Source organism: Equus caballus, chromosome 8 (assembly GCF_041296265.1).
Source record: "Equus caballus isolate H_3958 breed thoroughbred chromosome 8, TB-T2T, whole genome shotgun sequence".
Classification (NCBI taxonomy): domain Eukaryota; kingdom Metazoa; phylum Chordata; class Mammalia; order Perissodactyla; family Equidae; genus Equus; species Equus caballus.
The window spans coordinates 25,343,356-25,370,548 of NC_091691.1; the positions used below are offsets into that span (position 1 = coordinate 25,343,356).

Genomic DNA, 27,193 nt, shown 5'->3' on the forward strand with positions numbered 1-27,193 from the left:
CTCAGCCATAAGAAATGATGACATCCAGCCATTTGTGACAACATGGATGGACCTTGAGGGTATTATGCTGAGTGAAATAAGTCAGAGGGAGAAAGTCAAATACCGTCTGATCTCACTCATAAGGAGAAGAGCCATCACAGAGACAGAGATTGGACTGGTGGTTACCAGAGGGGAAGGGGGGAGGGGGGAGGGTGAAAGGGGTCATTAGGCACCTGTGTGTGGTGATGGATTGGAATTAGTCTTTGGGTGGTGAACATGATGTAATCTACGTAGAAATCGAAATATAATGATATACACCCAAAATTTATGTAATCTTATAAGCCAATGTTACCGCAATAAAAAACCAATAAATAAATAAAGTACTGCACAGTTAGTACACACACAATCAATCTATGGAATATCATGCAGCCCAAGAAAAGAATGAGGTACCGCATGGGAAAATTCCAGAATATATAGTTAAGTGAAAAAAGCAGGACCCTAAACAAAGTGTATGAGGTGGGGAGAGTAACGTGTTCATATGTGCATGTAGCTGTTACCAGGAAACACTGGAAACACATACAAGAAATGAATAAACGTGGTTTCCTGCCCGCTTGGAAGTTTCTGGAACCTTTTCCTGTAGTTGGCTCTGGGCAGGGGGATCAGGGTAGCCAGGGGCAGAATTAAAAGTGAAACTCTCAATGTTTACCTTTTCATAGCAACTTGATGTTTGAACCATGTAGGTAAAATGTTAAAAATTTCAGAGGAAAGAACAGGGGGTTATATCTGCTACACTGATTTCCTGGGTGCCCACCAGGTCCTGTGGGTCCTCACTTACCCAGAGCTGCCACGATGAGGAAGAAGGAAGCTGCCATGAGGAAGGCCACGTCGGGCTTGGTGTAGGACAGCAGCTTCTGCAGCGTGGCCCCCGATGCCTGCTCAGGTGGCGACTGGTCCTCCGCAGGGAAGCCCTCGGCCTCGGCCTCAGCACCTGTCCCTGGCTCCAGGGCCTTGGCGTCTGGTTGCACTGTGGACAGCAGCCACCAGAGCAGGAAGGAGGCAGCGAGTGAGATGTAAGTCCACACGAAGAGGGCCCAGAACCACGGGTCCCGGACGGGCTTGCGCACCTCGGAGAAGAGCAGCAGCTTCACCATGGTGTAGATGCCCGCGAAGAGGCACACGAGGGCAATGACCGTCCAGGAAGCCCGCAGCCGCCGGGGCCCCAGGGCACTGTTCTTGGCCACGCCGATGGTGGCCCCCAGCAGCAGGCAGCTGCGGTACAGGCAGGCCGCCCAGAGGTCCAGCACCGAGTCAAAGATGTTGAAGTGGCGGATGTCCTCCAGCAGGCTGCGGTCCACGTGGCTGAGAACGTAGATGGCTGTGGTCATGCCAATGTCCAAGCTCATGAAGGCCAGGGTCACCACCACCGCCTTCCACAGCTGCATCCTGCTGGCTGGCAGTGGGCAGGCGCCAATGGGCAGGCTCTGGCTCACGGGGGCAAGGCCATTGTTTGCAGGGTGAGGTCAGACCTGTGGGGGCGACAGGGCAAGGGGTTCAGGTTTGCTACTTGCTGGCTGTGGAACCTCAAGCAAGTCACCTGACAGCCGTGAGCGTCAGTTTCCTCATCTGTAAAATGGCACCGCCAAGAGTACTGATTTCATAGGGGTGCTGTGAAGACTCCATTCATCCAAGGAATCTCCACTGAGCGCCTGCTGGGGGCCAGACTGTTCTTTGTGTTGGGGATTTAACAATGAGCAAAAGGAACAAAGACCCCTGCTCTTGCGAAGCTGACACACTCGTGTCAGAAACAGATGATAAACATAAGTAAATGATATAGTATGTTAGGAGGTAAGGGGTGGGGGAAAAAAGAGTGCGGTGTAGAGGATGGGGGCAATGGGGGGGTGAGGGCAATTTTATTTTTTAATTTGTATTTATTTATTTTTACGGAAGTAGAGTTGACATAGGATATTGCATTAGTTTCAGGTGGACAAAATAGTGATTTGACATTTATTTACATTACAGAATGATCACTCTGATAAGACTAGTTGCCGTCTGCCATCACACAAAGTTACTACGATATTGTCGACTATCTTCCCTATGCGGTACGTGACAGCCCCACGACTTACTTATGACTGGATGTTTGCACCTCTTATCTCCTCCACCTGTTTTACCCTTCCCCCTACACCCCTCCCTTCTGACAACCACTAATTTGTTCTCTGTAGCTACGAGTCAGTCTAAGGGCAATTTTAAATAGGGGGGCCACGGAAGACCTTGCAGTGAAGGCCACACTTGGGCCAGACTGAAAGAGGTGAGGGAGTCTGCCATGTGGATATCTGGGGGAAAAGCATTTTGGACGAGTGGAAGAGACAGTGCCAGAGACCTGAGGTAGGAGTGTGCCGACGTGCTTGAGGGAGGCAAGGAGGCCCCAAGAGGTCGGCAGGGGGCAGGGGTCTGGAGGACTTTGTCGGTGAAGCTGAGATAAGCAAAGTGTGCAATAAATGGTCGCTGTTTTTACTGCTACTGCTGCTACAATTACTACTAATTTCTCTGAACCTGTTTCCTCACTTGTAAAACGTCAGCGTGAGGTTTAGCGCGTGAACATCAGTTCTGGCACAGTGCCTCGTACATAATAATTACTGCTGATTGTTACCCCCATATACAGTGGGTGCTTAATAAATGTTTGTTCACTTCTCTCTCCCCAAGTAAACCTTTGTACTCTTAGATAAAGAGGGGACTGCAGGCTCTAGAGTGATTCAGGGACTTTCACATCTGCCTGGAAGTTTCCAGAATCTTTTCCTGTAGCCCAGGTTGGCCCTCACCCCCAGCCCTAGGACCTTTTGGTTTTCTGGAGCCTAATGTCTGCTTTGTCCAAAGCGTCCCCCACATGGGGCTCCTCGGGACTCAGCCGGGGCCTGGGAGACCCCAGGAGCTGCAGGGCCACCGTGGGATGTGGGCCTGGTGGCCTGAGTTTGGGAGTGGGGCTTGTCCAGGGCAGAAGTGGGACCGAGCTAGGGCATGCCTCCAAGTGCTACCTCTTGACTTCATTCTGTCCCTTTCTCTCTTGGGGTCTTTTTTGTCCCACCTGGAAAATGGGCAAAGCTCTGGAGTCCCCAAGCGGAGGGTGGAGGCATGGAACAACAGGAGGGGTGACTCTGAGTAGTGCAGGAAGGGGGGCCAGCCCGAGACACCCTCTCCCGCACAGCTCTGGTGCCAAAACCAAGGTGATGGACCTCATGTTCTGGAGTGACAGAAACCCCACACAACCCCATGAGGCTGGTTCCACATTCCTATCTACATTCGGGGAAACTGAGGCACAGAGGGGGAAAAGCACATGCCATATCACCCCGCTAACAAAGGCCCAAGCCAGGACTCGAGCCAGTATGTGAGGGATCCCAGCACCTGCCTCTCACCCTCTGAACCGCATGCCTGTATGTACACACGCCAGGTGCCCAAGAACTACAAGCTACAAGTTACACAGCACAGCCCTTCCTCTGAGCCCGCCCGTTACATGCCCGTGAGCTTTATATGTGTTCACTTATTTAATCCTCACAACAACTTTGTGAGATTTGCACTATCTTCATCCCCATTTAGCAGATGGAGAAACTGAGGCTCAGAGAAGTTAATAACTTGCCCCAAATCCTGAAGCTCGTGAGCAGCAGAGCTGAGATTTGAACTCAGAGCTGTCTGGCTCCAGAATCTAGGCTCCAACTGCTAAGCTAAGACGCCTGTCAATACAACAAGAGCCAACAGGGAGCGTTCAGCTAAGGAAAAGAGAGTCTACAGTCATGTGCCATACAAGGACGCTGTGGTCAAGGACAGAGCATGTACCACGGTGGTCCCAGAAGACCAGTGCCATAGAGCCTAGATGTGTGGTAGGCTGTGCCATCTAGGTGTGTGTAAGCACACGCGATGATGTTTGCATAACGACAACATCGCCTAGTGACGCATTTCTGAGAACTCAGCTCTTTGTAAGCGATGCATGATGCTTAAGCCCCCAGAAGCCAAGAAGCAGAGCAGATGACCATGATCACAGTGACACTGACAGCAACAACAGTAAAACCAGCTGACACTTATTGATGTTAAGGTGTGCCTGACACTGTTCTAGGTGATTTACATGCATTCATACTCAAGAGTCCTATGAGGTAGGTTCTATTATTATACCCATTTTACAGTTGAGAAAGTTGAGGCACAGAGAGGTTAAGTGGCCTGCCCCAGGTCACACAGCTACGAAGTGGCAGAGCTGGGATGTGAACCCAGGCTGTCGGGTTCCAAAGTCTATGCTCTTAACTCCAAAGTCCTAATCCTTCAAAACCAGCCTCTCCAGGGGTAGCCAAGCCCCCTAATGACACTCAGAAGGGGTCTGATATGCAGAGAGGACTGAGAGGTATGACGGTCCCCAAGCCTGGGCTTTGCCCTCACCCCAGCACTTCCAGGCAGACTCAAGTCTGTCCCAGAGAAGACGGCTGCCTTGTCAGCAGCTGCCCCTCCCGTGAGTGGGATCAAGGGCAGGGGAGGGAGCGGGGCCGGGATGGGAGGACAGACACCCCTTGCCCAAGCCCTTGCTGCATTCCCAGCCTCGGCAGGGCTGCCAGCGCAGGGCTCCTGTCTGCTGCAATGCAGAAGCCTCGAGGAGCCAGCGAGTGGGTGAGCGCGAGTCGGAGCCCAGAGAGGGATGCTCTTGGCCTGGTGCCACACCAGGCCTCCTGGCCAAGTGACTGCTGGCTGCCCAGGCCCTGCCAGCCACCTTGGCTGCTGCTCACCTCTTGGTGAGCACGAGGAGTTCCTCAGTCCCCAGAAAGGAGCTGGCGTTCAGAAATGGGACAGAAGGCAGATCTGCCAGAGACCAGCCCAGGGGCTTGGCTGCCTCTCCCGTCCCCCACCCACCCTCCAGTCACTGAGGGAGCTCCTTCCTGACTCCCCTCTGCTCCGCTCGGGTAATGTCAACCCCATTTGACAGCCACTCCCCGCACCCCCCCTCCTGGGGCCCCAGATGTTTATCTTTACTGGAATAAACAAAATTTCGCATACCAGCATGACAGTCTGTCTGAACCATGTTTTACAGAAGGGGAAACTGAGTTCCAGAAAGGGAGGGGGCAAGGCTTGTCTAGGGTCACCTAGTGAGCTGGGGGCTGAGCAGCAATAGCACCAGGGTCCCCCAGCTCCCCAGTGCTGAGTCCTCCTACTCCAGGTCTGATGGAGCAGAATGCAACTCGGGTCGGGTTACAGCCCTTGGTGGGGACAGGCTCCTCTGTTATTTTTAAAGTTACTGAGTAGGAGGATGAAGAAGACAAGACCACCAGCCAAGACTGTGAGGAGGAGAGAATGGGGACCACAGGGCTGCTTAGAGGAATGTCCCTGCCCTCCCTCTGACTCACCTGGAGGATGCAGCCGGGCTTGGCCAGGTGGAGCTGGAGGGCAAATTGTGGGCACATGGGTGACGTGTGTGGCTTGAGGGACAGGGACAAGGTTGTGGCCAGAGGCCAGAGCAGACACTGCCTGGGGCCTGATACGGCCCAGGAGGGCAGAGGCAACTCTCCTTGACCCCAAATGCTAAGGAATGGCACAGGATTAGCAAGTGGCCCCATCCCTACGAGGGATCCTGTCAAAGGCTTTTCTTCCCAGTAGAAAAAATGATGGTTGGGGCATCTCCAGCTGTCAGCTGCACAAAAGGAAAGGCTGGAACAGCCAGGAGATGATAAATAACAATCATCACTACAACCACAACAGCCACCGTTTACAAAGTGTTACTAAGTCCTGGACAAGGTGCTAAGGACCTGGCGCCTCCCATCTCTGTGGGTCCTCACGGCCACCCTGGGAGGTCCTCGCAGCTCTCATTCCTTCTCACAGATGGAGAAACGGAGGCTTGGGGAAGTTAAGCACATGCAGAGGATACGGGAAGGCAGGACTGAAACCCAACACTACACTGTCTGGGGTGCCCTTGCCCAGGCCATCTGGGGACGGCGAGAAAAGGGTCCTGAGGAACCTGGGCAGCCCAAGCAGCTCGGTTTCAATTCAACCCCTGACTTGATGGACTTTTCATCCCACAGTGGTCATCACCCAGCAGGGAAAGGCCCATTCATTGCTCAGCAAACCCTGGCTGACTTAGGCTGGTTCTGTGGGATGGTGTCACCATGGGGTCTCCGGAGACAGGGCCAGGACTGGGCTGGGTCCACGCTGTTGGATCCTGACTCCCACCTTGCTGAGCCCACCACATCCCACACTGGGTCTGGCCCGCACTCTGGCACTCGGGAAAGTTGTCTCAGGTAACTGTGACTCTGGGCAGGCAAACTGGAGAGCTCGGCGGCCTTCTCACACCCTCCTCTTGTCACCTGGCACCTGCCCCATCGCAAGGAGGGGAATGGAGGCCAGCCTATCTGTGGGGGGTAGGACAGTGTGCAGACGGCCGGGAATCCTGTCAGACCAGCTTAAAGCTGTTTTAGTTAATGTCAGGCCTGGGGAAGGAGCACCCTGTTTTAACAGAGTCCCAGAAATAAGGGAGGGGACCCTGGGAACCTACAGGCCTAACTGCCAGGGTGGATGTGTGAACAGCACCAGCCCATGGGCCAGCTGGGCAGACTGAGGGGAAGGGGTTTGCCAGGCTCGGCAGGCCCCCAGTCTTCTGCCACAGCTAGGCGCTCAGGATCTGAGGGCAGGCCCCGCCGTGGGAAGACGCGCCAGTCTGATCCTGGGGAAAGGACCGCCGTCCCAGGATCCTCCCTAAAAGGCACCCCCACCATTTTCCAAGAGGCAGCGGCGCCTGAGGAGTTAAAATAAATGCAACATTCGCCCTGCGGGTGTGGAAAGGATGCTGCAGGGATGGGGGGCTGGGACCTGCCGCTGCGGGCGCCGATGTACAGGGGCGAGGGCCAGGAAGGCTCCCACCTTCAACGAGATGCCTACTCCACCCTCGGGACAGGGGGACACAGACGCCCCCGCCTGTGCCCGGCTTGGTACCCTTGCGTGGGAAGGACCTGAGGCGGGGGTCCCGGGCGCAGCGCTCTTACCTGTCACCTTACCTGGCCCCAGGTGAGCCGTGGGGAGGGGGCGCAGCGGGCTCGGGTCTTCACTGGAGACGCTCCCTGGAGACCGCGCCCGGCGCCGCGCTCGCTCCGCTCCTCCCGCCGCTTCCTCCTCCCAGCCCTCCGCCGGGGCTGCGCCGCGGCAAGGTCGGAGCGGAGCGGGGCCGGCGCCCAGGCCAGCTGACGGGCGGGGCGGGGCCTCCGGGGGGCGGGGCCTCCGGGGCGGGGCCAGAGCCAGCCCCGCCCACCTGCGGCCAGCCCCCACCCCCATCTGCCCCGCGGTGCCCTCCAGCTCTGCGCTGCTGCCCTGGAGGCAGGCGGCCGGTCCTGAGCAGAGGGACGTGGCCTCACCTGCTGGGGGTGCCTACTCCTTCGCTGGCCTTTTCCTCTGGAGGGACAGCCTGCCCGCCCTGCAGGGCGGGGCTTATGATCCTCATTCACTCTGTCATTCTCTCAACAAATATTTGTCCAGCACCCACTATGTGCCGCGCACCATTCTAAGCGTCCGAGAGGCAGCGGTGAACAAGACAAGCTTGCGAACTTCTGGAGCTGACATTCCAGTGAGGGAGTCAGGCAATACAGAGAGTGACTAAGGAAATTGTATCTGTTGGAAGGGAGCACATTTTATACAGAACAAGAGAGCAGGATAGTGGGCACTGGGAGAGGGGAGGCAGCGATATGTACTGAGTGGGTGCTAGGTGCTAGGTGCTCAGCACACAGCTGTATGTGAAAAAAAGAGAAAATTCTCCTCCTCCCCCGGCGTGGGGAAGCCTGGCGTGGGGAAGACAGAAAATCAACAGGTAAAGACATAAGATAATCTCAGGCAGTGCTAAGTGCTGTATGGAAATAGAACCGGTTGAGGCAACGGAAGGTGCCATGGGGCTACTTCATCTGGGAAGGGCTCTCTGAGAACGGTCAAAGGCGAACGGTGAGAAGGACAGGGCCACGGAGAGGTCTGGGGGAAGAGCATTCTAGGGGAGGGGACTGCAAGCTGAAAGGCTCTGAGGTGGCAACTCACCTGGCCATTGGAGGGACAGAAAGGGACCAGTGTGGCCTGAACCACACTGGGGAGAGCAGGTCAAGGCCCAGGGGGGCAGCCGGTGGGGCAAAACATCCCCCATCCCCTCCTTCAGTCAGAAGCTTCAAGCGCTCTCTGAATTTAAGACAGCCTCTGCTGCTTACATGAGCAGAGTTCAGAATTTAAAACGCACCTTTTTTTTTGACCCAGTATGAGTTTCTTCTATACATAGACTTGTGGAGAGAAGCAAAGATAATAGTCTGCAGATAGTTACTGAAGTACAAGTCTGGAAATAACCTAAATACCCTTCCATAGGGAACTGGCCAAATAATTACAGAACATTGCTCAACAGAATACCCTGTAGCAGGGAAAAAAAATCTATGTATCTGTGTATATACAAAAGTTATATAAAGGTATGGAATGACCTCCTAAATGCATTGAGTAAAAACATGGGACAGAAGAAGTTTGAAGTGTGCTACTGTCTGTGCAAAAACAAAAGCAAATACATGATTGTACTTGCAGGGGCCGGCCTGGTGGCATAGCGGTTAAGTTCGTGCTCTGCTTCAGCAGCCCAGGGTTCGAGGGTTCAGATTCTGGGTGCGGACATACATACTGCTCATCAAGCCATGCTGTGGCGGCAGTCCACATACAAAATAGAGGAAGATTGGCAACAGATGTTAGCTGAGGGCCAATCTTCCTCACCAAAAATAAATAAATAAATAAATAAATAAAAACTATGTACACACACATATGATTGTACTTGCAGAGAATATCTTGGATGTATCCAAAAGTTAGACTGACTCAGAGCTGAGTCCACATCCAGGCTCTATCATGTTTGCTGTGTGAAAATAGCCAACACAACATTGAAGCAGAAAAACAAAGTCAGAGGTCTGACATTCGCTGACTTCAAGACTTAGTCTAAAGCTACAGTAATCAAGACAGTGTGGTACTGATTAAAGAACAGACACATAGATCAGGGGAACAGAATAGAGAGCCCAAAAATAGACCCATGTAAATATAGTCGACTGATCTCTGACAAAGGAGCAACGGCAGTACAATGGAGCAAAGACAGTCTTTCCAACAAATGGTGCTGGAACAACTGGACATCCACATGCAAAAAAAAAAAAAAAAAGGAATCTAGACAAAAACTGACTCAAAATAGATCATAGACCTAAATGTAAAATGCAAAACTATAAAACTCCTAGAAGATAACATAGGAGAAAATCTAGATTTTCTTGGGTATGGAGATGATTTTTAGATACAACACCAAAGGCAGACCCATGAAAGAAAGAACTGATAAGGTGGACTTCACTACAAACTTCTGCTCTGTGAAAGACAGTGTCCAGAGAATGAGAAGACAAGCCACAGACTGGGGAAAAAAACTCGCAAAAGATATATCCGATAAAGGACTTATCCAAAATATACAAAGAACTCTTAAAACTCATAAGAAAACAAATAACCCGATTAAAAAAGAGGCAAAAGACCTGAACAAACACTTCACCAAACAAGATATACAGATGGCAAATAAACATATGAAAAGATGCTCAATATCATATGTCATTAGGAAACTGCAAATTAAAACAGCAATGAGATGCCATTACATACCTAATAGACGCACTAAAATCCAAAATACTGACAACACCAAATGCTGGCGAGGAGGTGGAGCAGCAGGAACTCTCATCCATTGCCGCTGGGAATGCAAAATGGGACAGTTATTTTGGAAGACAGTTTGGCAGTTTCTTAGGAAACTAAACATATTCTTACCATGCAATCCAGGAATCGTGCTCTTTGGCATTGACCTAAATGAGCTGAAAACTTCTGTCCACACAAAAACCTCCACGTGGATGTTTATAGCAGCTTTATTCATAATTGCGAAAACTTGGAAGCAACCAAGATGTCCTTCAGTCGGGGAATGGATGAATAAACTGTGGTCCATCCAGACAATGGAATATTATACAGCACTAAAAAGAAATGAGCTATCAAGCCATGAAAAGATACGGAGGAAACTTAAATGCATATTAGTAAATGAAAAAAGCCAATCTGAAAAGGCTACATACTACAGAGACAGTAAAAAGATCAGTGGCTTCAAGGGGTTAGGGAGGAGAGAGGGATGAAGATGCGGAGCACAGAGGATTTTCAGGGCAGAGAAACTGTTCTATATGATACTGTCATGATAGATACTCGTCATTAAACATCGTCAAAACCCATAGAATATACAACTCCCAACCCTAATGTAATTTTGATAGTGGGGGAGGCTCTGTGTGTTGGGGGGGGCAGGGAATGTATGAGAAATTTCTGTATTTTCGACTCAATATTGCTGTGAATCTAAAACTGCTCTAAAAAATGAAGTCTATTGAAATGGTTTTAATGTTAAATTTTATGTTATGTATATTTTACTGCAATTCTTAAAAAAAAGAAGAATGTTCATAGAAGCTTCATTCATGACATCTCCAAACTGGAAACAATGCTCATGTCCGTCAGCTGAAGAATGGCTCAATGCCTGGTGGATGGGCACCCAGTGGAATACTGGGCAGCCAGGAAAAAACGAACTGCTGCCACACACACAACCACACAGATGAATCCCAAGAACATACTGCTGAGTGAAAGGAGCAGTATGCAAAATAGTGATACTATACGATTTTATTTGTATCCAATTCAAGAACAGGCAAGAGGGATCTTTGCTCTTAAGACCCTTGGGAGATGGGTAGTGACTGAGCGGGAACATTGCGGGAGTGCTGTTTGGGATCTGGTGCTGGTTACATGGGTGTGTCTAGCTTGTGAAAATTTGCCAAACTGTACACTTTTGTGCCCTTTTCTGGATATGTGCTCCATGTTAATTGAAAAGAATGTATATAGACACATCTACACATATGTATATATACATATATACATGCATATTACAGATAATATACACGCACACACGCCCCTCTGGAATCAGATAGGAGGATGGGTGTTCTAATTCTGGCTCTGCCACTCACTAGGTTTACGACCCTAGACAGGCCCCTGCACTTCACTGAGCCTCAGTTTCCTCGTCTGTAGAATGGAGATGATAACACCTCACACATGTCATGGCTGGCTGGGAGCACACATTAATTTGGTGCTTACTATTAATATTCTTCTTGCTGCTGTTTGCTGCGGTGACTGAGCCCAGGCTGGGGCAGGGTGGGGACAGGGACACTGTTTCCAAGGAGGATGGGGCCACGGGGAGAGCCAGCGTAAGCTGAAAGCAGACCATGCTCACCTTGTAAACCACTGCAAAGGGAGAACTCCACCCGGGTGAGCTGGGGGGAGGCTGTAGGTGCCAGGCCTGTGTGGTGGCTGGCTGCAGAGCCAGCTGCCCTGGGCCTCCCCGGTGGAGGAAGACAGTTCAAGGCGGGTAGTGACCATCAAGCTGGGGAAATGGATCCTTTCCTGGATAGTAGGTCCCTTCCCTATCGCTGGGCTATCAAGACACCTCTAAAACTTTAAACACCTTCTCAGGTCACAGAGCTCTGGGCTGGGGAGCTGGGTCCTGAGTGGGGGAAGCAGGCCCCCAAAGGCCATTCTTCTCCTTGGGGAAGCCTGGTAGCTTCAGGAGACTTGGGCTGGGTGCCAGGGTTCCCATGGCCCAGTGACCTAGATTTCATACCTGAGGAGGAGAGCGGGCACCGATGGAGACCTGGCTGCACCTTTAGGAACAACCCAGCACAGTCAGACTTGGGTTCCACTCCGAACTCCAGCACTTACGAGCTGTGTGACCTTGGGTGGGTCATTCAACCTCTCTGATTCTCATTTCCCACATCTGTAAAATGGGGATAGTGCCTATCTTTTGCATTTGTTGTGGGGATTAAACAGCTTCCCTTTGCAGAATGTTAACCGTGGCCTCCTCTGCCCAAAGATTTGGCGCCCAATACCACCCTGGCCTCGCTCCCTAGGACGGGCCCTTGTGCTTCTCGCTGGCCTTCCAGCACACCAAGTTCATCCCTCCACTGGGCCCTTGCACTTTCCATTCCCCTGCCTAGAACCCTTTCCTGCCTGATCTTGCTGCAGCAGTTAGAGCTCGGCTGAAATGTCCCTCTTCAGGAGGTGTCCCCTGGCCACCGCATCTAAAGCAGCCACCTCCAGGCACTGTCATCACACCCCACACTGTGTCTCCCTTTCTCTCACACTGAATGAGAATAACTTGGTCACGTAACTGTTTCCTTGCTTACTCCTGTCTCCCCCACTTGACTGAGAGCTTCAGAAGGGCAGGGACCTGTGTCACTCAAAACACACTTCCACATGCTCATACACACACCTCCCATACTCACAGACACACACTCAGGAGGGTCTTGCTGCCCCAACCCAGACAGTGTGAAAACCAATCAGGCTGTTGGTGTGGGCTTTGCCCGGAGAGTGGGGACCCTCTCCTGGTCCCGCGTGGTACTGGGGCGAGGCGGGGAGACTTTGTAGGTGGGAGTCTTGACCCCCAAATGTGCTGAGGGAGATGGCTTGGGAGGACGGCTTGGCACTGAATCAAAGGATGTGAGGGTCTCCCCTCTCCTTCTGGGGCCCTGGGCTTCTGGAGGAGCAACCTGTGGGCCTTGGAGCTCAACTTGCCATAGAGAAGAAAGGAACCAGGGCTGTGCTGCCTGAGTGTGTGAGTGTTCGTGCTGAGTGTATGTGTGACTGTGTGGGGTGTGCCTGTGAGTGTGGGTGAGTATGTGTGTGAGGGTGTGCATGAGTGTGAGCATGTGATTTGGGTGTGTGAATATGAACACTCATATGTTGATGGTCTGTGTGAGGATGTGAGCGCATGTGTGCTTGTGGGTGAATGTATGTTAGCATGTGTGAGCGTGTGTATGCACCACTGAGTGTCAGTGTATGCGAATGTGTGAGTGTGAAGCTGTGTACACACAAGGAGGAAAGGAAAGCAGAGTCATCAAGGAAATGCCAACAAGCACGGAGAGAAAATTCAAAATGCCTCATATTCCCATCACTCAGAGAACCCCGTCCTGGTGAACAGGGAACTCAGTCGGGTTCAAACTCTGTATTTGTCCCCTACTGGTGAGTGACCTGGGGCAGGTCACTGCACCTCCCTGAGCCTCAGTTTCCCCATCTGTCACATGATGATATAATGGCACCTAGCTCAAAGGTTTGCTGTAGGAATGAAAGGGGACAAGGTGGGCGGTAGAGCCCTTAGTGCAGGTCCCGGTAGAGAGGCTGGCTCCGCCAACAGGAATCGTCACTTGTAGTCACTTGTTTATCTGGGATAAGGGCTGGAGTTTTGAAGCCCCAGAGTCCACCCTACCCCCATCCGCGCACTACGCTGAGGGAAGGAACTATAGGGCAGGGGTCAGGGGTCAGTTCCAGGGGACACGACTTCTCCCTGCTTGGCGCCTTAGTTCTCTCATCTGAGCAATGGCTTTGCCATCCAAGCGTCTTCACGCGGCTTTGCAGCCTGAGCCTGCGGGGTGCACGGCAGACAATGATAGGGTCCCCAGGCAGGGTATGTGCGCTGTGATGGGTCCCCCCGAGGGTGGGGCGCACGCCGTATAGGAAACATACTCATCTCACGCAGCGGCTGGGCAGAACTTGACCCTGGCTGTGCGGGGTGTGGCCGCCGGCGGACCACGCCCTGTCGCCCGCCCACATCTGAATCCACCCGGAGCGCCACCGGAAGTCACGCCGGCCGGAGCGTTTGCGCGAGACACTCACAGGGGCAAACTGCTTGGAATCCTAAAATACTGCGGCGGAGGCGCCCTAGTGCCAGGCAGGGACTCGGGGTAAATGCTAAACCCAAGCTCACACGCACAGAACTGGATGGGTCATAGCGGTTGGAAGGAAAGAGATCGGACCCCAGAGCTCCTCTAACTGTCCTCGTGGGCTTGGCTGGTTCTTCAAAGCTCCGAGCAGAAAAGGGAGGCGGCGTTTAAACAAAACGTCTTGGGATTTCGAGTCCCTACCTCTCCATGTCCTGTGAGGATGCGACTCAGTTCACTTATTTGTAAAGTGGGGCGATTAATCCCTGCCTCGTGGATGGGGAAAATGTGAGGCGGGACGGCAAGGCCGCGTGCTCTCAGCCGAGGCCGCCGACCCCACCGCGGCCCGGGAGCATCTTTCTCCGTCGCGCACCGTTTCCTGGGACGGGGCGTCTTCGTTCTTTTCTGCGCTTGGGAATTTAGAACGGTCCCTGGGCCTCTGGTTCCACACCCTCCCGGCTGGGGGCGTGCCCGGAAGTGCTCGTACGGAAGCCGGCGGGGCCGCGCGCCGCTCTTCACCATGGCGACGGCGGGCGCCCCGCGGCGCTTCTGCCGCTGCGCCTGCTTCTGCTCCGAGAACTTGTACGTGGCGCGCTACGGGCTGCACGTGCGCTTCCGGGACGAGCAGCAGCTGCGCCAGGACTACGGCCCGGTGAGTGGCCTCTGTTGGCTCCGCGGGGATGTGGGCGGGGAGGACCTTTGTCCCCGAGGTCTGCGGCTGTGCCCGCGGCGCGCAGCGCGTGCTCAGATGTGACAACAGAAATGACAACCTCTCGGTGCCTTCCTTTTCTCACTTTAAATGGGGATAACAGTGTCTCGTTAGTGAGGTGGTCGTGAAAGACGAATGAACAAACACATCCGTGACGTGCTCCGGGCAGGGCCCGGCTCAGCGCGCCGTCGGTGTGGTTGTGAGAGCAGCGGAGAACCCTCCCTTGTCTTATCGCATTTCAGCCTCACAGCGATCCTGGGAGGTCGGGGCTCTCGTCTCCATTTTAGGAGGGGAAACTGAGGCTCAGAGATGTTCAGTGACTTGCCCAAGGTCACACAGTCGTGCTCACTGGCCTTTCTGCTCCCAGATCCTGCGCAGCCGAGGCTGTATCAGCCCCAAGGACTTCCAGCAGCTGTTAGGAGAGGTAACACGCCCTTCCCCCCCGCCCCCTTCCCCTACACATCCAGCCTGGCCCCTGCTTTTTAGATCAGTAGTTTGAAGGGTCTTCCATCCTAAGGCCTGCCAGTCCCAGATGTCTGCAGGGCTCCTTAGACCTTACGTTTCCTGCTCCCTGTCCCTACTTACCACAGCACTTGGGTCCTGTCACCAGAAAAAGAGAACGCAGGGAATGCCAGGTTGTCTACCTCATGCCATTTTGACATGAGAAACTTGGCCTCAGAGAGGGGAGTTCTTGCCCAGGACTTCACAGCGGGTGGAGCTGAGATCTCTCCCAGGGCCACCAGGCTCCTGGTCTTCATCCCTTCCCCGACTCCCCTTGGGCTGGTTCCAAGACCGCTGCTGCTGCTCTGTCCCACCTCCTCCCTCACGGGGGGTTAGTGGTGGAAGCTTCCCAGGAGAGCCCTTTGCAGCCCGTGGAACAAAAGGCTTGGCCGGGACTCTGTTTCCCTCCCTGTGTGGGTCCAGCTGGTTGAGGTGCATCAAGGGGCTCTCATCCCAGCCACGCTCATGCTGGTGCAGCCCAGAGTTAGATGGGCCCCCTTCTAGAAGGAGTCCCCTTCAGCTAATAGCTTGGCATCTGCAGTCGACTCTGGCAGAGTCAGGAGTTTAGGGAGACTTGGCTTCCAGCCTGGGCCCTGCTCTGGCCCTCTTGAGCCTCAGTTTCCTTATCCGTACAATGGCCTCAGAAGGGATGGGAGGCCCCATCCTGGTAACGGGGCCCTTTGCCACCCCAGCTTGAACAGGAGGTGGAGAGGCGGCGGCTGCTGGGGCCGGAGTCAGCTGCCAGGAAAGCCCTCATCGCAAGCTCCTACCACCCGGCGCGACCCGAGCTCTACAAGTCACTGCAGGTACCTGGCAGGGGGCAGGTTACTGGAAGGAGGTGGAGGCATCCGGGCCTGGGGCTGCCTGCCCCACGGCTGGTGTGTTCTGCCCCTAGGATGCGGCTCTGGCTCCCGAGTTTCTGGCTGCGACTGAGTACAGCACGTCACCGGGCGCGGGCCTCGAGGGCCTCCTCCAGCGTCTGGAGACAGTGTCGGGTGAGGTCTCGGCCCTGTGATCTGGCAGACTGGGGGGTGGGAGACTGGCTCCCCCCACCCACCGTGTGTGCCTCCAAAAACCAAACCAGCAGGAGCTGGAAGAGCTGGTGGAACCAACCTGCCAGGAACAGGGTGTCTGTATTCATTCACTCACTCACTCACCCAGCAAAGTTCTTCAGAGCCTCGTATCAGGCCTGAGCCAGCTGGCACATTCAGATGAAGAGCTTAACACAGGAACAACTGAGACAGGTGTGGGCTGGGTTAAGGGATCAGCAAGGGATGGTGAAGGACTCTCCAGGGCTAGCAATGCGGGCGGTGCAGGAGGAGCAGGTCCACCCCTATACCTGAAGGAGTGGGCAAGAGTGAACCTGCCACGACCTGGAGCCATGGGAGAGGGGCTGCCGGACAGCCACTGTGGCCCTGAGCAGAGGCACACAGCTGCGCCAACTCAGAAATGGCCCATTCTCCTGCCCGGGACTCCCATTGGCTAAACCTAGCAGGAAGTTCCAGGCCAGGGAGCCCTTGCAAGTTCCTTAATTTCTCTGCCTTGGTTTCCTCATCTGTGAAATGGGAGCAGTAATACCCATCTGGAGGTGTTGTGATAACTAAGTGAGGGAATGTGCATAAAAGGCTCAGCACGGATAAGTTTTGGAAGGTGGTTCCTAGACTTAGAATTACTGTCATCCTAGGTCTGCGGGGTCCTGTGGGGAGACAGATGTAAAGTTGCTCCCCTCATGAAGCCTGTGCTCTGTTGGGGGGCAGAGGGTGGAATGTGCAATGAAGGCCCCCTTCCCAGGCTCAGGGGGACCCCTCCTTGCCATCCACTCCCCAGCAGTGGAGATTGTGGAGGCTGGTTCGGTGGGGCTGGGGCTGGGCTGTGAGTTGGTCAGAGGTGGTGTGTGTGGTAGGGCACACAAGCCCTATACCTCTTGGGTGCTGGTGCATCTGCCAAGACTTTACATTTTTGTTCTGAGCCTGGCCTTTCCCCACCAGGGCCCCGCAAGAAAGAGCAGCCCCTCTTGGCCTCTGGGGGACAGAGGCTCCAAGAGATTCTTGAGTTGAGGTGCAGACTTTGGTGGCTCATGAGGGGTTGGGGGTGAAAAGAAGCTGAGGCTGGCTCTGTGGTCCTGGACTGGCTCCATCGCTGGCCTGCTGGGTGTCCTTGGGCTTGTCCCTTCCTGTCTCTGGGCCTCATCAGGACCCGCATCTGAGTCTGGAGGCTAGAACTGAGGGCACTCTGGAGGCAGGATGAGAGGCTCCAGGGAGCAGTGGGGGGGCCTGAGAATAGAGCTCCCCTTGCTGTACACACGTTACATCATTTACTCATCACACAGCCCTGGCGGGGGGGAGGGGTGTACCCTCATCATCCCCATTGCACAGATGAGGAAACTGAGGCTGGGGGAAGTGAAAAGACATGCCCAGGCTTACACTGCTCTTGGGGAGATTGAACTCAGGCCTGTGCAACCCCACACTGGAGCGCCTGGCCGACAGACTGTCCCGCCCTCTGCAGAGGAGAAGCGCATCTACCGGCTGCCGGTGTTCACAGCACCGTTCTGCCAGGCCCTGCTGGAGGAGCTGGAGCACTTCGAGCAGTCGGACATGCCCAAGGGAAGACCCAACACCATGAACAACTATGGGGTGGGTGAGGCTCCGCCTGGTGGGCCCGAGGAGGCAGAGACATCTGGGGTCTGGGGAGACGTAGCTGCAGTGCTGCAGACGAGCTGTGTGACCCTCTCTGGGCCTCGGTCTCCCTGTCTGTAAAATGGGATCACGGTAGGATTATTATGAAGTTAGACGAATTGATGTTTGCAAAGCACATAGCACTGTCCTTAGGAAGGAACTCCCCCAGGGCACCAGGGTGAGGCCCACCAGTCTCCCCACCAACCCCGGATCTCCCTCCCAGGTGCTGCTGCACGAGCTAGGCCTGGATGAGCCGCTGGTGACGCCACTGCGGGAGCGCTTCCTGCAGCCGCTAACGGCCCTGCTGTACCCAGACTGTGGTGGAGGCTGGCTTGACAGCCACCGCGCCTTTGTGGTGAAATACGCACTGGGCCAGGACCGTGAGCTGGGCTGCCACTACGATAACGCTGAGCTCACCCTCAATGTGGCCCTGGGCAAGACCTTCACGGGGGGCGCCCTGTACTTCGGGGGCCTCTTCCAGGTTAGTGTGTGACCTGTGGGAAAGGGCCTGGGGCAGCCGGGAGTGCCCAGGCCTGAGCCCCACTGTCTGCAGGCGCCTTCAGCCCTGGCCGAGCCCCTGGAGGTGGAGCACATGGTGGGCCAGGGCGTTCTGCACCGGGGCAGCCAGCTGCACGGGGCCCGGCCCCTGGGCACTGGAGAGCGCTGGAACCTCGTTGTCTGGCTCCGGGCCTCTGCTGTGCGAAACCGCCTCTGCCCCATGTGCTGCCGCAAGCCTGACCTGGTGGACGACGAGGGCTTCGGCGACGGCTTCACCCGAGAGGAGCCCACCACAGTGGATGTGTGTGCACTGACTTGAGCCTGGTAGGGCCCAGTCGGGGGAGGGGGGGTGGCACCGTGCAGAGGGCTCTGCCACCTTGGGCTGGGCAAGGCAGAAATAAACTTTGTGCATCCCTCAGTACTTCTGGGCTCAAGAGGACATGCAGGCTTCTGGGTCATTCTTTCAGCAGACAGGCTGGCTCAGGTTGGCTTTGTTAGAAGCAGAGCCTGCGGTGGGGATTCCTGTGCAAGTGGTTTGTTGAGGAAACACCCTCAGGGGAAAGTGAGGGAAGAAGGATGGGGCAGGAAGGAGCTGGGCCATGATGTGGTGTCAAGTGGAATCCAGTCTCAGTGGACCCCACGGGGAGCTCTGGAGCATCAGTTGTACAATTTGCCCCCAGCATCAGTTATAGGTGTGTCGGCCCGGGGCGGGGAGGGGTGAGTAACTTCCCAGACATGGATCTCCAAGGCAAGATGGCTCCCAGGGGCCAAGGGAATCTTCCGGGGAGCTGTGAGCAGTGGACATCACAGCTGGGGGTGAGTGCACCTGCCTATGAAGGGGATTTGGGTGGGCCACCAATAGCATCTTCTAGACAGTGTTGAGGGCTTACTGAGGAGGGGTGAAGAGCGGGGACTCTGGACCCAGACTGCCTAACTTTGAACTCTGATTCTCCCCGTGGGTAAGCCACTGACGTCTCTGTGCCTTAGTTCCCTCTCTAGAGGTGCCTGTCTCCTAGAGCTGTTGTGAGAACCAAATGACTTAACGTTTATAAAGTGCTTTATAAGAGCCCTGTGTTTGCTGCTATTGTTGTTGAAGAGTTTGCAACTTGATGGCCCCAAAATTGGATAAGGCGTGCAGCTGTGCTGTTTGTGGGTTGACATCTGAAAACCAGAGATTTCCATGTTGAAATCTTGAGTTTTGGCTTCCCTGGGAAGGCGGGAAGATCTGGAAACAGCAGGCCCTACTCCACATCGCAGAAATCAGCCGGAGCAGAGCCTCAGCTGCCCGCTCCGTCTCACGGGCCCCTCCCTCGGTCACTGCCACGATCTCTCCGGCCGCTTATGGACATTTGAGCTTGCGACCTCTGCATTACTGGGTGGGGACGTAGGAAAGACCAGGGTGTCTCAGCCCCGGAGCTCACGGCCTGGTGGAGTGGACAAGTCCGCGGACAACGCAGGGCGGGGAGCGGCGCGCAGCAGGGCCGCCTTCCCCCCGGGGCCTCGGGGAGGCCGGACTGCAGGGGCCCGCCGGGAAGGCAGCCCTGGAGGAGGGCAGAGCTGCGGCGAAGGGCCTGCGAGCGGGGACTGGCGCCAGGCTGGGAAGCACGTCCCTCGGCCGGGAGCTGCGGGCGCAGGCAAGGCCTCGCACCAGCCTGGAGGCGGAAGCCCGGATGCCCAGCTCGCCTCCGCGGGAGGTGGGTGCTGCACGCTCCGTTTCTTGGGCTGCCTCAGAGACGGAACCTGGGGCTTCGGAACTGAAGGCAGCAGCGTCTCGCTTCGCAGCCGGACGGCCGGACTCAGCACCACCCGAGCCGGAAGTCACCTTGCCGCCGCTTCCTCACGCGAAGGCGTGGTGCAGGGCGCCCTGTCCGGCCCGATGGGCGGCTGAAGAGGGAGCGGAGCAGCTCCAGGGACTTTCGTTAAAGCGGCGAGGCCGCGGAGGGCGCGGGGGTGGAGGGTAGGAGCGCGCGGGATGGGATTCAGGACGCACGGGGCAAGCTGAGGATTGCGGCCGTTCTTAAGGGCGCCTGAGCCGTGTGCGCAGGCGTGGAGCTCCGGGCGGGGGGCGGGCCCTTAAAGGGACCGCGGCGGAGGTTCCGGGGGTCGGCCGAGAAGCTGTGGGCGGAGTCCCCAAGGGTTGGGGTGGGTGAGGACCGTGCGGTTGCCCGGACCCCCTCACACCACTGCCTGGGGCGGGGATGGGCCCTGGGCCCCCGAGGACCAGGCCCAGAGTAGAGCCGCCCTGAGAGCCTCCGTTTCGGCGCGTCTTCCCTTCTGCAGCCCTTGGCGCTATGGCTCATGTCGGCTCTCGCAAGGGCTCGAGGAGTCGCAGCGGGACCCGGGAGCGAGGGTCGGAAAAGAGAAGGAAGAAGAGCAGTAAGGACGCCCCGAGGAGCTGCTCGGCTTCTAGATCCCAAGGCCGCAAGGCCAGCACCGTCTCCCCTGGGGCGGAGGGTGAGGACCAAGGATTTGGGAAAAGGGATGAGGGAGCTTCATGGAGGGAGCTGCACGCCGGCTTCCCAGGACTGGCTGTGGGGAAGTCGCAGTGAGCAATAAACGGTCAAGGGTGCAGAGCATAGAACCTGGATATCTGGATTGAAAGACCCTCAGAATCCAGGGGCTGGGCGGACTCACTGAGTATGGATTGAAAGGAGCACTTATGCTTTCTGTGCAGCTGGGCCTGGGATGTCGGGGTTGGCCGCCCTGCTCCCGGGCACACAGTGACTGCGTGGAGCCCAGAGAGTGCTGACCCCTGCTCTGGCAAGCCCTGTCAGGAGGTCTCACCCCTCTGAGTCCGCTTGAGCCTGCCACAGGCCAGAGCAAGGGGACGAAGGTTTACTTCTTCCCCTCCTGGCCTTCCAGCCTCACCTTCTCCCTGCATCACTGAGAGAAGCAAGCACAAGGCCCGGAGGAGACCACGATCCAGCTCCTCCTCCTCTTCTTCCAGTTCTTCCAGCTCCTCTTCCTCCTCCTCCTCCTCTTCCTCCAGCGATGGCCGGAAGAAGCGGGGGAAGCACAAGGACAAAAAGAGGAAGAAGAAAAAGAAAAGGAAGAAGAGGCTGAAAAAGAAAGGCAAAGAGAAGGCCAAGGTGCAGCAGGCTGAGGCTCTGCCGGGACCCTCCCTGGACCAGTGGCACAGAGCAGCCGAGGAGGAAGAACATGGCCCAGGTACCATGCCACCTTGTGTGCAGGAGGGGGAGGGTCCTCTCCTCGTGGCCCGACCACCACCTGCCTACCATTTCCCCTTCCAGTCCTGACGGATGAGCAGAAGACCCGCATCCAGGCCATGAAGCCCATGACCAAGGAGGAGTGGGATGCCCGGCAGAGTGTCATCCGCAAGGTGGTGGACCCAGAGACAGGACGCACCAGGTGGGGAGCGCTTGGCAAAGCCTGGCCCCATACTGCTGCATCTGGGAGTGCTGGCCTCAGATGGACACTCTCAGGAGGAGGGGCCGGTGACGGGGTAGAAAGTAGTCTCTTGTTGCTGGGACTTCTTAGGCCGTTCCTCCCCATTGCCTAGAGTAAGCAATTGTAGGAGCTGCTGCTGGCCGCCTTTATCCTTGTCCCAAGGGTGGGAGAGAGGGAGGGACCGGGAGCCTGAGGCCTGACACCCTCTACTGGCACCGGGCAGTTCCGGTTCCCATTGCTCTGGCATTAGAGGCTCAGCCTGCCCCGCCTCCTCCCCCAGGCTCATTAAGGGAGACGGTGAGGTTTTAGAGGAAATCGTAACCAAGGAACGACACAGAGAGATCAACAAGGTGGGTGTCCCCCCTTTGCCCAGGGCCCACCCTCAGCTCTGTTTCTTATGTTCCCCCTCCTGTGCTTTCTTCCCCAGCAAGCCACCCGAGGGGATGGCCTGGCCTTCCAGTTGCGAGCGGGGCTGCTGCCTTGAGGGCCCTGTTGGCCAAGGCCTGTGGACGTGCTGGTGGCTTGGTCTGGAGGCTGGCCTCAGGGTGGAGAGCAGCAAGCCCAATGGGTGCTGTTTGCTTTTTCTCCTGGGGACCAGCCTCCGGTCCAGCCTCCTCTCAGAGGCAGGGGTGGAGGACGGGGTCACTGGCCTAATCAGTTCTCCCCTCTCCTGGAAGAGCACAGCTCCCCAAATATTAAATGTCCCCTGCTTGGAGAATTCCTCTGTTCTGTTGGTTTTTGTGCAGAGGGGGAGGGAAGGCTGCTACTTGACTCTCTGGAAAAACAGGACTGGGGAAAGCTGGGGTGTACCCCGGCGGTTGTGCACACAGGCCACACTGGCCACCTGTGCCCTGTGCATCCTCAGATCAGCCTGCCTGGACTGGACCCAACCCCCAGCCCTAGTTGAATCCCAAACCCAGGGACTTGGCTCTTAGATCTGATTCCCTCAGGCTGGGAGGGAGGCTGCTGCCCTTGCTGTGTTTATCCTGCAGGTGACAACAGTTGAGAGTCTCGGCGCTGGGGCCGTGGGGGAATCTTGGCCCAGCTTACTAGCTGTGTCCTCTGTGAAGCAGAGAGGCTAAGAGTACCCACCTCAATGAGCTGCTGTGAGGACAAACCGAGTTCATGCCGGGAAGGGGCTGGAAGGGGGCTTGGCACAGGGTAAGGTCCACGTGAATGTATTGGTCCGGCAGTGGGTGCAGCGGGCCTTGTGTCCTGGGAAGGATGGCCTCTCCCACCGCAGAACAGGCTGTGCCCCCACGCCAGACCCCACCCCCGGCCGCTGCTCTGGTCGCCAGTGCAGTAACGAGACCCAGAAGGAAGCCTTCCTGCTGCTTTAATTGGTGTACAGACGACGACACTGCATACAGAGCACACTCAGGCCTGGTGGTGCAGGGACAGCAAGGGTGGGCCGGGCGCGTCAGAACACTGCTCACACATGGCCCAGACAGACGGACAGGAGGGGGCCGAGACGTGAAGACTGTGACGTGGTGGGCAGGCAGGCAGCTCAGACCGGGCTGGGAAAGGTGGGGGGGGGGGTCTCTGCTGAATCCCTCTTTAGAAATCAAAGAGAAGGCAGGTGGTCGGATCTGGGGGTGGTGGGCTGAGGCTCAGTCCTGGGGTGGGGTGGGGTGGGACTAAGGCTTCTATTCCAACAGGCCTGGGGTGGGGGTGGCAGTCAGCAAGGCCTGCCTCACCCTTTGGTTGCGACTGGTCAGGCCTGAGCCCTGCAGCTCAGCACCCAACGCTGTAAACATTTTTGGTATTTTTAAAGGACTCTGCCCTTCCTCTCTCAGTTTCTGAGAAACTAGTGCTTCCTCAAGAGGAGAGTGTGCTGAAAGGAATCTAAGGGAGGCAGGAAGCAGACCTGGATATAGAAGAGAGACGTCAGCGGGAAGGGTGGGCTGCCCATCTCACCATCTATGGCTAAGGGCCGCTGGGAGAGGCCCGGGGGACTATTGCTGTTGTCCTTGGCATGGCTGGCGGCTGGGCAGGCGGGCGGGCAGCGTGGAGCCATGGGGGAGCTGCCCGCTGAGAGAGGCTGAGCCCACTGCCCACACGGCCTCCCCAGGCCAGGAGGCCTCCTGGTCTTTATTGCAGGCGGGCCCGAGACTCTTCCAGGTGCTTCTCCGGATGGCTGGTCACCCAGGTAGTAGGCAAGACAAGGTCAGGTGGGACCGAGAGAGGAGGAGGCACTGGCCACAGGGGCCCCTTGCTGGGGCCGTGATTGTCGGGCCGAGTGATTTCCCGCTGGGGAGCAGGGGGTCAGATATTGCACTTCCACTGCAACAGTTACAGGAAAACTTGGTCCATAAAGTAATCTTCGCTTTATACATAATGCCTGAAACAACAAACAGCTACGTCTTAAATATGAATAAACCCTGAAGGTCCTGTCCTTCCAGATATTTTTCTCTGCACAAAATAAATAGCTTTCACTCTGTATAGACCCACTTTGGCAGACCATTTACACAACCCTTTGGCTGTACATATCTACACATGGGAAAACGTTAACATCGATCTGTGCGCCTCCCTGTCCCGGCCCACGAGGCCCTGAGGCCGTATCCAGGTTGGCAGCAGCTTCTCACAGAAGGAGCCTGGTTGCTGCACGGCTGGCTGAGGCCAGGCAGGCTCCCCCGCCTCAGAGAAGGTGCAGGAGCAGCAGAGGGCCACGTGGACCGAGTGCCAGAGCTCAGACTGTGGTCGGTTCTGGGGAGGGAGGGCTGATGCTCAGACCCAGCGTGCAGGACAGCATGGTCCTTATCAGGTGGGAAATGAAGTCGTGGCTGCCTGCCCCTAAGCTAACGAAGCAAGTTGTGGCTTCTTAGATTCGGCATCAAAACGGAATTGGCATTAAAAAAACCTAAGTGTGTGCCCCACCCACCCCAGAGTAGAAATTCAGTGGAATTAACGGGTCAGGTGAGGCAGGGAGCCCATGCGCCCCCTGCATGGGCAGGAGGCAGGGCCCCGGGACCCAGAACCAGGCTGGACTCCGTCACAGTGCTGGGTGTTTTCATGTCGAGGGGCTGCGCTTGGTACTGAAAGAGTTAAGAAAAGGAAGCAGCCAAGGATCGCTCATTTAAAAAAACCTCATAGAAATCAGATCGAAGAAGTAGAAAGGTGTAGAAACGCGGGAGGGGCTGAGGCATGGGGCCTTGACTGATGGCAGGTGAGCAGAAGAGGAGGCCAGGCCTGTCGCCTGTCCAGGCCCCGCAGCCCAAGGCCGGACTTCTCAGGTGGGAGCTGGCTCTGGGCTTCACTGCCTCGCTGCCTGGGCTATGTCCAGGGCTGGAGATGATGCCAGGCCCATCCAGACTGGGCTCCAGGAGGGGCAGGACAGATGGGTAGGGGTCCGGGGCTGCCAGGGTGCTGGCGGGCCAGGAGGAGCTGCAGAAATTAAGATATGGCCTTTCTTTCCTGCTTGCACAAGGATTTGCTGCCCTGGAGCCTTCTGTGTAGCAACAGGTCCTGGATCAGCATACACTGAATGTTCATGCATGTCAACGAGTCTGTAGCCAGAGAAGATGGTAATGGGTCTCCGCTCTCAAGAATCAGTGCAAAACCAGTGAGGTTGAACAGTTGAGTAACTCGAGTTAACAAGAAGCAGGCTGTCCCCCATTGGAGCTGCTACCAAGTGGGAGGGGACTTTGGGGGCAGAGTGAGCAGGTGTCAGGATGCTGGGAGGTCAAGGCAGGGCAAACGTCCAGGAGTGCCTTCCAGGCCGGTCCACATGGGGGGTCCTGGTCCTTCCATCATCCTGGGACTGGTCATCCTGCCACCTTCCACAACAAGCTGGAACTCCTCAGACCCTAGGATAATGAGGCAGGGCTGGGAGGGCTGTGTGTGGCACGGCCCATGTCCTCTGCCAGGCCCTGGGACAAGCTGGTCCCCAGCCAAGTGTGTGTGCCCTGGCTAGGCCTCCTGGTGGGGCTGGCCACCCTGGCCTAGCACCATGGAGACCACAGCGCCTCACTGATGGTGCCCTACTTGGGGCCTGCGGCTGGTCCTGGCTCCAGCCGACCAGCCATGGTGCGGCCCCAGCAGCCGGCTGCCATGCTCATGCTGCGCTGGCCCCGCTGCTCGCCGTCCGCCTGGCTCTGTGTCCGCTCATGCCGGTGGCCGGGCCCGCTGGGCTGGGCTGAGATGGTGCGGAGCAGGTGGTTCCGGGAGCGCAGGAAGTCGCCCTGGCCAGGCAGGCCGAAGCTGCCCTTCCGCAGTGCCATGCGCGTGGCTGTGTTGCGGGCTGGCCGTGCCCGGTGACTGTACTTGAGTTGTGCCAGGTGGGCCGCGTAGCCGTCTGTGATGAACTGCAGGGGAGGGGCAGTGAGGAGGACGGCTGTCCAGGGGCCAGGCTCCCGGGGCTGCCCACCTGTGCCACCCACCACCATCTGCCCACTCACCTGGCACTGCTGCTGAAGCTTCTTGGTGGGCCGGCCCACAATGTAGATCTGCATGGGCGACAGGCTGATGGAGCTGTAGACTGCCACGTCCTTGGTGGAGCCGTAGGCTGCGTGCACTCGCAGATGCAGCTGCAGGCAAGACCAGTGTGGGCACAGGTATGGCCCTTCCACCCCACCCTCTGCCCTGATCCCTTCCCCCCCGGGACCCACCTCGGAGATGAGCAGCTTCAGGAAGTTGGCCTTGTGCCGCAGCGGGTCGTGCACGAGGCCGTCACAGAAGGACACCACACCATGGGGGAAGTTGTGCTGGGCCAGCCATGCCACCACCCGCTGCTTCTGCATGTCGGGCCGGCCCGTCACATAGATGATGAGGTAGCCCAGGTCCTGCCAGTGTCTGGGGGCGAGGGGCAGGCCTGGGTGTCCCACAGCCACCCCCTCCTCCCTCCTGGGCCGCCCTGTCTCCTTGCCCAGCCAGTCCCCACTTGGGCCATTGAAGAGCGCATCTCTGATGAGGCTCCAACAATAACAGTAGCAACCACAATGGCGACAGCCCTTGTATGACACACATGGCATAGGTCATACGATGCCCACAGATGCTCCTGCAGCAGGTGTACCTGCTTGTTAGGTTCGTAGCCCCACTTCCCATATGAGGGAACTGAGGCATCAGTGTCAAGAGGTCACAGCTAGTAAGTGGTGGTGCCGGCTCCTCAAGTCCCAGGTTCCCTGCCAAATGTCCCCTGCTCTGGCCTCCAGGAGCTTCTGCCTCTGAGCCCGCACACCGTGCCCCTCTGGGCCACTCACCGCACCACGTCCACGGCTCCGGCCCGCACTTTGGGGTCGCTGCCCATGATGGACACGCTGGCAGCAAAGGAGCCGTCGATGCTGAAGACCACAAACTCCGTGCCCTTGGGCAGCACGCTGATGTAGCTGTCAGCAAACGTGTGATCTCCCCTGGGAGTGGGGGCAGTAGATCAGAACCCACCAGAGCCCCTTCCTCCTGCCCCAGAGGAGGCCGGCCTGGCCTGCTCGCACCCCGGAGGCACGTACCTGACCACCATCTTGACAGGGTAGACGCCCACGCCCAAGCGGTGAGTCTCGGGAATAGTATAGGAGACACGCCCGCTGCTGTTGGTCACCAGCGTGTCCAGGTACAGCCACTCGCCTGAGGGCGGCTGCATCATGATGTGCACGTCCACCTGGGAGCCCGCGCAGGCTGGTCACGAGGGGGCTGTGCCCCTGGCCTGCCCACTTCCCATACACTAGCCAGAGGGA

At 56.6% G+C, this 27,193-nt stretch overlaps 4 protein-coding genes across 58 annotated transcripts in view; 2 read left to right on the forward strand and 2 right to left on the reverse strand.

Annotated features, from left to right (window-relative positions):
• Window positions 1-14,146, reverse strand: part of ABCB9 (ATP binding cassette subfamily B member 9) — a 35,242-nt gene extending 21,096 nt beyond the window's left edge. Inside the window, exons 1-2 of one of the 4 annotated variants that reach the window (XM_014727565.3) lie at window positions 13,938-14,146; window positions 815-1,505 (exon numbers count right to left, since the gene is read on the reverse strand). In XM_014727565.3, the coding sequence (XP_014583051.2) occupies window positions 815-1,421 (607 nt within the window). In that variant the 5' untranslated portion in view covers window positions 1,422-1,505; window positions 13,938-14,146. Of the gene's footprint in view, window positions 1-814; window positions 1,506-6,980; window positions 7,193-13,539; window positions 13,701-13,937 lie in introns of those variants that run through there. The other 3 variants (XM_023647268.2, XM_023647266.2, XM_023647267.2) reach the window with 3 other exon arrangements.
• OGFOD2 (2-oxoglutarate and iron dependent oxygenase domain containing 2) lies at window positions 14,141-19,182 on the forward strand. Of its 2 annotated transcripts, none has more exons than XM_070220396.1 (7): window positions 14,141-14,385; window positions 14,685-14,866; window positions 15,636-15,749; window positions 15,839-15,938; window positions 17,449-17,576; window positions 17,842-18,099; window positions 18,172-19,182. In XM_070220396.1, exons 5-7 carry the CDS (start codon window positions 17,538-17,540, stop codon window positions 18,433-18,435), a joined length of 561 nt encoding a protein of 186 aa, XP_070076497.1. In that variant the 5' UTR covers window positions 14,141-14,385; window positions 14,685-14,866; window positions 15,636-15,749; window positions 15,839-15,938; window positions 17,449-17,537; the 3' UTR covers window positions 18,436-19,182. The 2 variants fall into 2 exon arrangements, with proteins under 2 accessions (XP_070076497.1, XP_023503040.1); XM_023647272.2 differs by having other exon boundaries at window positions 14,810-14,866.
• A 666-nt stretch (window positions 19,183-19,848) lies between these two features.
• Window positions 19,849-23,974, forward strand: ARL6IP4 (ADP ribosylation factor like GTPase 6 interacting protein 4). 4 transcript variants are annotated; one of them, XM_023647271.2, is made up of 6 exons: window positions 19,849-20,073; window positions 20,397-20,570; window positions 20,979-21,284; window positions 21,368-21,485; window positions 21,805-21,874; window positions 21,952-22,242. In XM_023647271.2, exons 2-6 carry the CDS (start codon window positions 20,408-20,410, stop codon window positions 22,006-22,008), a joined length of 714 nt encoding a protein of 237 aa, XP_023503039.1. In that variant the 5' UTR covers window positions 19,849-20,073; window positions 20,397-20,407; the 3' UTR covers window positions 22,009-22,242. The 4 variants fall into 4 exon arrangements, with proteins under 4 accessions (XP_023503039.1, XP_070076495.1, XP_023503038.1 ...); XM_070220394.1 differs by having other exon boundaries at window positions 19,905-20,073; window positions 21,805-23,974; XM_023647270.2 differs by lacking the exon at window positions 21,805-21,874 and having other exon boundaries at window positions 19,905-20,073; window positions 21,952-22,474.
• PITPNM2 (phosphatidylinositol transfer protein membrane associated 2) overlaps window positions 22,844-27,193 on the reverse strand; it is a 145,204-nt gene continuing 140,854 nt past the window's right edge. For 43 of the 48 annotated variants that reach the window (XM_070220359.1, XM_070220371.1, XM_070220364.1 and 40 more), the window contains 5 exons: window positions 26,969-27,117; window positions 26,723-26,872; window positions 26,132-26,315; window positions 25,922-26,050; window positions 22,844-25,828 (listed from right to left, as the gene is read on the reverse strand). In XM_070220359.1, the coding sequence (XP_070076460.1) occupies window positions 25,505-25,828; window positions 25,922-26,050; window positions 26,132-26,315; window positions 26,723-26,872; window positions 26,969-27,117 (936 nt within the window). In that variant the 3' untranslated portion in view covers window positions 22,844-25,504. The remainder of the gene's footprint in view (window positions 25,829-25,921; window positions 26,051-26,131; window positions 26,316-26,722; window positions 26,873-26,968; window positions 27,118-27,193) is intronic. The other 5 variants (XR_011420849.1, XR_011420848.1, XR_002809769.2 and 2 more) reach the window with 1 other exon arrangement.

What these genes read in the sequence shown, in the direction of transcription:
- ARL6IP4 (XM_070220394.1), top strand. Translation starts at nt 20,408, where the DNA reads ATGGCTCATGTCGGCTCTCGCAAGGGCTCGAGGAGTCGCAGCGGGACC. An exon ending in GGAGGAAGAACATGGCCCAG is followed by an intron (nt 21,285 to 21,367) that starts GTACCATGCCAC and finishes TTCCCCTTCCAG; the next exon opens with TCCTGACGGATGAGCAGAAG. An exon ending in CCAGAGACAGGACGCACCAG is followed by an intron (nt 21,486 to 21,804) that starts GTGGGGAGCGCT and finishes CTCCTCCCCCAG; the next exon opens with GCTCATTAAGGGAGACGGTG.
- OGFOD2 (XM_023647272.2), top strand. Translation starts at nt 14,254, where the DNA reads ATGGCGACGGCGGGCGCCCCGCGGCGCTTCTGCCGCTGCGCCTGCTTC. An exon ending in TGCGCCAGGACTACGGCCCG is followed by an intron (nt 14,386 to 14,809) that starts GTGAGTGGCCTC and finishes TTCTGCTCCCAG; the next exon opens with ATCCTGCGCAGCCGAGGCTG. An exon ending in TCCAGCAGCTGTTAGGAGAG is followed by an intron (nt 14,867 to 15,635) that starts GTAACACGCCCT and finishes TTGCCACCCCAG; the next exon opens with CTTGAACAGGAGGTGGAGAG.